The sequence below is a fragment of the Aptenodytes forsteri genome, unplaced genomic scaffold (genome assembly GCF_000699145.1).
Source record: "Aptenodytes forsteri isolate BGI_AS27 unplaced genomic scaffold, ASM69914v1 Scaffold61, whole genome shotgun sequence".
Lineage (NCBI taxonomy): Eukaryota > Metazoa > Chordata > Aves > Sphenisciformes > Spheniscidae > Aptenodytes > Aptenodytes forsteri.
The window spans coordinates 5,308,625-5,315,362 of NW_008794443.1; the positions used below are offsets into that span (position 1 = coordinate 5,308,625).

A 6,738-nucleotide genomic window follows, 5' to 3' on the forward strand; every position below is an offset into this window, starting at 1 on the left:
TTGACGGTTGGACTCGATGATCTTAGAGGTCTTTTCCAACCTTAACAATTCTATGATTCTATGTAACTTATTTTCAGCTGAAGAGTTAATTAAATAAATGTACTGTGTCAAAGCAGAATCTTGTCACGTATCCCAAAGAGTACTGGGTGAGAGCTGCAGTAAAACTAGGAAGCTAATGGGGAGGAACTCAAGAGTTGATAGTACTGTGATTTGGGATGTTTTTTACCCCTGCTTCCTCTCAGCTAAAAGCATGGAGTGTTCTGCTACATTATTGCTTTGGCGTGAACACCTTGCTTTCAAGATGCTCAGAAATATTCATAAATGCATGCCTTGCTCATGAAGTTGAGTTCCGTTATTGTGACATGAATGCCTGAACTCACTTCTATGCAAAAATTCGTTAAAATAAAAATCCAAATTACTTTGCAGTGTTCCATCAACAAAATTTGTATGATGTGCAAGAGCTGTGCTGTTGTGCTCCATGTTACTGGTATGGTTTCTTTATAGATGTCCAGCACCAAGCATGCTACCAATACCAAATAAACAGCCCTGCAAATATCGAAATTGTTGAGATGTGACTTGGAAAGATCATATGCTGCTTTCTGAAATCTTTGCAACCTCTTTCTATACTATTCTGCAACAAATAAACAAGCTTTTTTAATGCAAACTTCTTCTTCAATTAACAGGTATAGTGGGTGCAACAGAAGCAGTTAAGGAGATCACACTAGACAGTAAGGTACTTGTTTCTAAATTTTCCCCTTGCTTTATTACAGGACCTAAAGGTAATAGAAGTCTTACCTGCAGCAATCTAGTATTGCCTGTGAAAGATAAAAATATACTTTGTCACTAGGTGTGTTGCAGATATACATTGACCTTCAGAGCCCATGATACTAGTTTAAGCATGTGCATCTCCTTATTACTGTGCGTTTACTGAGGCAGTGTGCTTTTTGGAATGTCTTTAGCCAGTATGCTCTTGTGCCAGGCTTCTACAAACTGAAAATGAAATTCTGTTTACAGTGATACCGCATCTTTGTGTCTCAAGAAACTAATGGTTGGAGATCCAGTGTAAAGAAATTTTTATACGGAAAAATAATGTAGGGATGTAAACTATTTCTTCATAATCTTTAACTACTGCAAGCAGAGTTTTAACACATTTGGTCCTGTTTGAGGCTTGTGCCCTCAAGTTTAGAAGTACTAAAACTGTTTAAATGTATACATCTTACAAAGTCATCAGTTTCTGCACCTGTTTCCAAAAAGCCCTGCAGCAGGAGCTAAATCTGAAACTTGAAGTCCTCAGGAAACTGAGAACAGTTGGAAGTACTTGAAGTGGAAATGTGTTAGCTAGCATGTTTAAGAAACATGGAGAAAGTCACAGAGACACAAAATGCTTTTAAAGATGAGTTGGTTGTTAAAGCAGAGTTCTGTCTGTGTGCTATGCGAATCCAACCACAAAGCTTTGGATTCTAAAAATTAGGGGGAAAGAGAATGGGCTGCTGCCTGCTACCACACAGTTGTAAACAGCTCAAAATGCTATTGATGTGATGAACTGTGAAATACATGTATTTCAAGTGAGACTGTATTTCAAGTGAACATAGTAAAAATATTGCTTTTTCACAAGCCAGTAACATAAGGGTAGAAGAAACACTCTAAGGAATACCTAGAGGTGATCACTATTTCTGTGAAACACAATACTTGCAGAATGTTATTGTGATTCATAACTGCTGTTGTGTGTTATGAATTGGATTTCACTTCTAATATATTGTATGTAGAAAAACTTGCTTGTTGTACAGTACTTCGTTTCTTGGACCACAGGTCCAATCCAGAAGGACAATTCTTTTTCTGCTACTGTTCTGTTTGCCAAAGCACTTCACAACTTAGTTTCTTACTGGTTTTGATGTTTTGGATTTTTAATGAGGAAACCAGCCACCTGATGCTTAAAATTAGAGCAGCTTCTAATTGTAATCATTATTTGGAGTATTCTCCTAAAGTCTTCATGAAACCTGTGTAAATCAAGACCTCCCCCTTCTGAATTTCACTGGGGTTGTCTGTTGGGTTCAAATGCTATGCGTAGGCCCACAATGCCCAAAAGAAAAAGTTGGCTGAGGGCCTGTGCCGTATTCATTTCTGTTGGACTCTGCTTCCTCAGACAATGATATCAAAATGTGAGATCTTTAAGGACTCTCTTGTGTTTTAAAAACAATTATGGAACTGGAGGATGCCCTTAGTTTATGGAACTGGACAACGCTCTTAGTCATATGATTTAGTTTTAGGTAGTCCTGCGAGGAGCAGGGAGTTGGACTCCATCATCCTTATGGGTCCCTTCCAGCTTGAGATATTCTATGATTTTATGATAACTGCTGCACAGTTGGCTGTGGGTTAGGACATATAAAATCTTAACCTACATGTTTAGTCATAGCCTTTCATTTGAGATAAGTGGGGTTTTTGAAAAGAAATTATGGGCTGTTTAACACCGTGTTTATTCTTCTTTGCTTAGGAATTAAATCATTCCAGATTACAAAGTCAAAGGAGAACTTTTTAGTGGATTTTTAATGTCATACTAGAACTTTGAAACTACGTTTGGTTAATAAGCAAATATTTGAGTTCAGTATCGTCCTTCTTAATATTGCAGAAATTATTTTTCTGGTTTGCTGTATGTATTGACTGGACTTACGCCTTAAATTTGCCGGGGCTGTTAGGCTGTGTAGATGTAACAATCTTTAAAGCAGCGTTTTCAATTTAACTTCTAAAGGATAATATAAAAATACCGGAACGTTCAGCATCTTGTGAAGATGATGATGAAGAAGATGAAGGAGAAGCTGCAGACATGGAAGGTATTTCCTTAAATTGGGTGGGACGTGCTTTATTTCAGGCCTTTAACTAAAGCAGCACACTCTAAGAAAACACTACTCGCTTCTTGGAATGTGTGCTGAAAAATTCAGCAGGCATATGCTCTTTATCATCTTTTGTATGGTCTTATTGGTGCATGTTTACTCTAACTTGTGTGCCAAAACCTGTATGAATGTTATGTGACTGGGAAATTAATTTGAGTAGCAGAACAGATCCAAGCAAGTATAAATTAGGGATTTAGCACAGCTTCCTTCCTGCTTCATACCTACACTTAAACTCAATCTGCCTACTTAAAACCACTTAAGGATTGCTTATCATGTACTTACTGTAGTCTTCATCAAATTTGTATTAAAAAAGGTATAGTCTGGTTTTGGGATTGGGAAGTCTGCCTGAATAAAACATCTTTAGATACGTGTAGATTGTTTTAAAGGAGTTGATTATGAATGAGAAATATGATGACTAGCTACAAGCTGAACACAGAATTTTATGGGTCTTCTTTTCAGAGTATGAAGAAAGTGGGCTATTGGAGACAGATGATGTGAGTGAACAGTTCTCTATCTTGTCTGTTATAATGCTTATCACCAGTATGAGCACAAGCAAAGTAAAAATAATGATAACAAATGGCTGACATAACAAGATTGTTATTGAGCACTGGGATTACTGAGCCTGGTTTCCTATGGATTTGTCTCCTGCCAACCTACTGAAGTAACCTTAACTCTTAGGTCCTCAAAGATTTTGATGACAGTAATTTTGCTTTTTTTGCTGATCCTTTTCACTCTGCTTACACACAGTGCTGTATTTGCAAGAGGTAAAAAATGCAGTGGTTGTTCTTGAGGCTTACATGTGGAGGATGAGTGGCTTATAGGTTCAGTAGATTGCACTGATGCACCAGACTGTCATGAGAGAAAACAGAGGGCATTGTTATTTGTGGTACTCTGCTAAGGTCTTAATGAACCTGCATAAACTGAGACCTCTGCCTTCTGAATTTCATTGGAATTGTCTGTTGGGTTCAAAAGTTATTGGTGAAAGAAGGGAGGGGGATGTGTCAACGTAGTTGCATGCTTCCTTAAGAAATTGGACCTTTTTTAAAAAACAAAAAACCCCACCAAAAATAAAACCAAAAACTACTTGGTGGGAGAGAAAGTGGTACTCCTAATTTAAAGATAAAACCCAAAAGCCTATGGTTTTTTTTTTTAATGCTTGCTTAAGAACATTAGTTTCAGTTTTACAGCTTTATGTAACTACTTAGGATGGGAAATGAGGGCACCCAAACAAGACTATACTAATGTTGTCATTTTTACCTTGAACCAGGCAACGCTTGACACAAGACAGATTGTAGAAGCTAACAAAGCTAAAGTTGATGTTGGAGGGGAAGATGCTATTCTACAGACTAGAACTTATGACCTCTACATCACTTATGACAAATATTACCAAACTCCAAGGCTCTGGTTATTTGGATATGATGAGGTATAGATATGTTGGTTTTTTCCCCACTTCTGTGAAATTAGACTCACCATGTCAAATAGCAAGGCTATTTTGTTGCTTATTCACAGTAGAAATTTAAAGGAAAAAATGGTGAGCTAACCATTCTACAGTCAGGGTTGCAGGCAGGACTTACGGTACTTGCAGGAAGAAGTAGGAACAATTTCACTGAAAATTGTACTTGGTAACCGAGCACTTTTGGAAGGAAGGAAATCATGCTCTGTCATTTGAGTTTCTGTTAGCTCTGTAGAGCTAGTAATAAGCCCAGTAAACTTAGTCATGTAAGCAGGTATGTGTTTTTATGATCTTCAGAGGGAGAGGATTAGATAAATCACTCTTCCCTTTAATGACTAAGTTTCTTGAGTTAAAGTTGGTTAGGGCTTACAGCTCAAATACCTAGATGGGAACCTAGGTGGTTCTTCACTTTACCGTTCACCTGGTATATTAAAAACAAAAACTTGTGCAGTACTATTTCTACACGATGTGGATTTTAACACTATCACTTCTTTCAGTGTACCTTCAGAACTGTTGTATGTTAGATGCTTATAATTTATGGTGTTTCATCTGCTAATGATGTTAGAATTGCTGAGGAGGAGCACAAGATTCTTTGTTAGTAATGCTTTTGTTCTCATGTTCCTTTTTCCCCATATAGCAACGGCAGCCTTTAACAGTAGAGCATATGTACGAAGATATTAGTCAAGATCACGTCAAGAAAACAGTGACCATTGAAAACCATCCTCATCTTCCTCCACCTCCCATGTGCTCAGTTCATCCATGCAGGTAAGTTTTTGTTTCTGGTCTGATTCAGCATGCAGATACAAGACACTTCACTGGTCTTGTTAAGGATTTGGTTCAGATTTTCTGGACATATTCCTACAGTTGGCTGCCATAGTGGTCTGTTAGCTTCTGAGGCAGTGTGAAAGGAAGATACCAGCGATTCTCTGAAGTCATTCCGGTGCTCGCTGGCGCAAGTGTATTCTGCAGTTAGAGCTCTCTTCTCTCTGCTCAACTTGCTTTTCGTCCACTTTCCTACAGACTCCAGAAGATGGCAGACTACTAGAACTCTATAAAAGAAGGTTCTCCTTATACTTTAATTTGCTGCTTTTTTGGGAGAGTAAAAGTATAATGTATACTTTGGGAGCAGAAAAAGCTATTTGAACAGGAAATAACTCTTTCTTATTTTGTAATAACTACCTTCTGCTCCCCCAGAAATCCTTGAAATTTTACACTGATAAATAGAGGTCCTTTAATCACCACACTGAAATATTTGTTGAACACAAGTGCAAAACACACTTGTGTTTTTTAGGGTCTTTTCTGTTGTGTTTTCCATATTTCTCACCCAAGACAGAGAGAGTCTGTAGTTCGACTAGCTGCACAGATTTTTTTTTTCTAGGTGTTTGAAAGGTGCCTTTTGTCTTAGATGTAGGCCCTAACATCCTTTTAGGTGTCTTAGTGATACAGAGCCAATATCTTAAACAGTGTAACTCCTCAGCTTCTTGATAGTATGAAGTTCTTGGGGATAGTTTAGGCTTTTATCTCATTTTAAAAAGAGACACTCTTTGTAGTCTTGCATATGTTTAAAAAAAAAGAGTCCAGATTGCCCCTTTAAGTCTTGTAATTTCTTTTGACTTAAAGAAACACTTCTGGGATCTATGTCACTAGCTGAGGTGTCAAATAATCAGCTTGTTGTTGACAAGCTTGTAGTTTTTGCAGACTCAAAACATTCTTGTTTCTGGTTTAGGAATTATTTGATCATAAGATTAGTCTTGGGAAGGGTATACCATTCTTTAGAGAGAGAGAGAGCAAGGGAGCTTTGCACCAAGTAGTTTATGGCTACTTTTGATCTTATTATGAGGATGTATATTCATGGGCTTTGTAAATCTGTATCTCGTGTTTCTTCCAGTTCATAGTTCTTTAACTACTGCTTTACAACAGTCTTTGCTTTCACCAAGCAGTCAGGCTTATATCTGGACAATATTGAGTAGAGAAGCCATTGTACAACTGGGAAATAGCTTTTTTTTTCCCCAGTTTAGCTGTCTTGTAGAAAAATTTGAAGTGGTGAAGTTTATTGTTCGTCTTTAAATCCTCAGGTTTAAGTCTACACTAACACAATAAACCTGTGAAAATGTCAGTCTCGGTGCTCAAGAGTAGTAGAGGAAGCAGAACTTGGAAAACTGTTAGAAAAAGAACGGAAGACAGCATAAGGCCTCTTAATCTGTGGGACCGCCCACATGTTGAATATTGCAGTACAGCTCTGGTCATCTGTTCTGTAGTCTGTGAGATGAAGGAAGACTAAAACTGGAAAAGATACAGAGGGGTTGTCCGGAATAACTGAGGTTATGAAGCTCTTTGCCATAAGAAATGATTGAATAACCTGGGAGCCTTCAGCTTTGGAAAAGGCAGCTGGGGGGG

General features: G+C 37.9%; 1 protein-coding gene across 1 annotated transcript in view; it reads left to right on the forward strand.

Moving 5' to 3' along the window:
• ATG3 (autophagy related 3) overlaps positions 1–6,738 on the forward strand; it is a 22,596-nt gene that overhangs the window by 9,790 nt on the left and 6,068 nt on the right. The window contains exons 6-10 of the mRNA XM_009289799.1: positions 684–733; positions 2,747–2,828; positions 3,348–3,382; positions 4,156–4,311; positions 4,979–5,106. Coding sequence (XP_009288074.1) covers positions 684–733; positions 2,747–2,828; positions 3,348–3,382; positions 4,156–4,311; positions 4,979–5,106 — 451 coding nt within the window. The remainder of the gene's footprint in view (positions 1–683; positions 734–2,746; positions 2,829–3,347; positions 3,383–4,155; positions 4,312–4,978; positions 5,107–6,738) is intronic.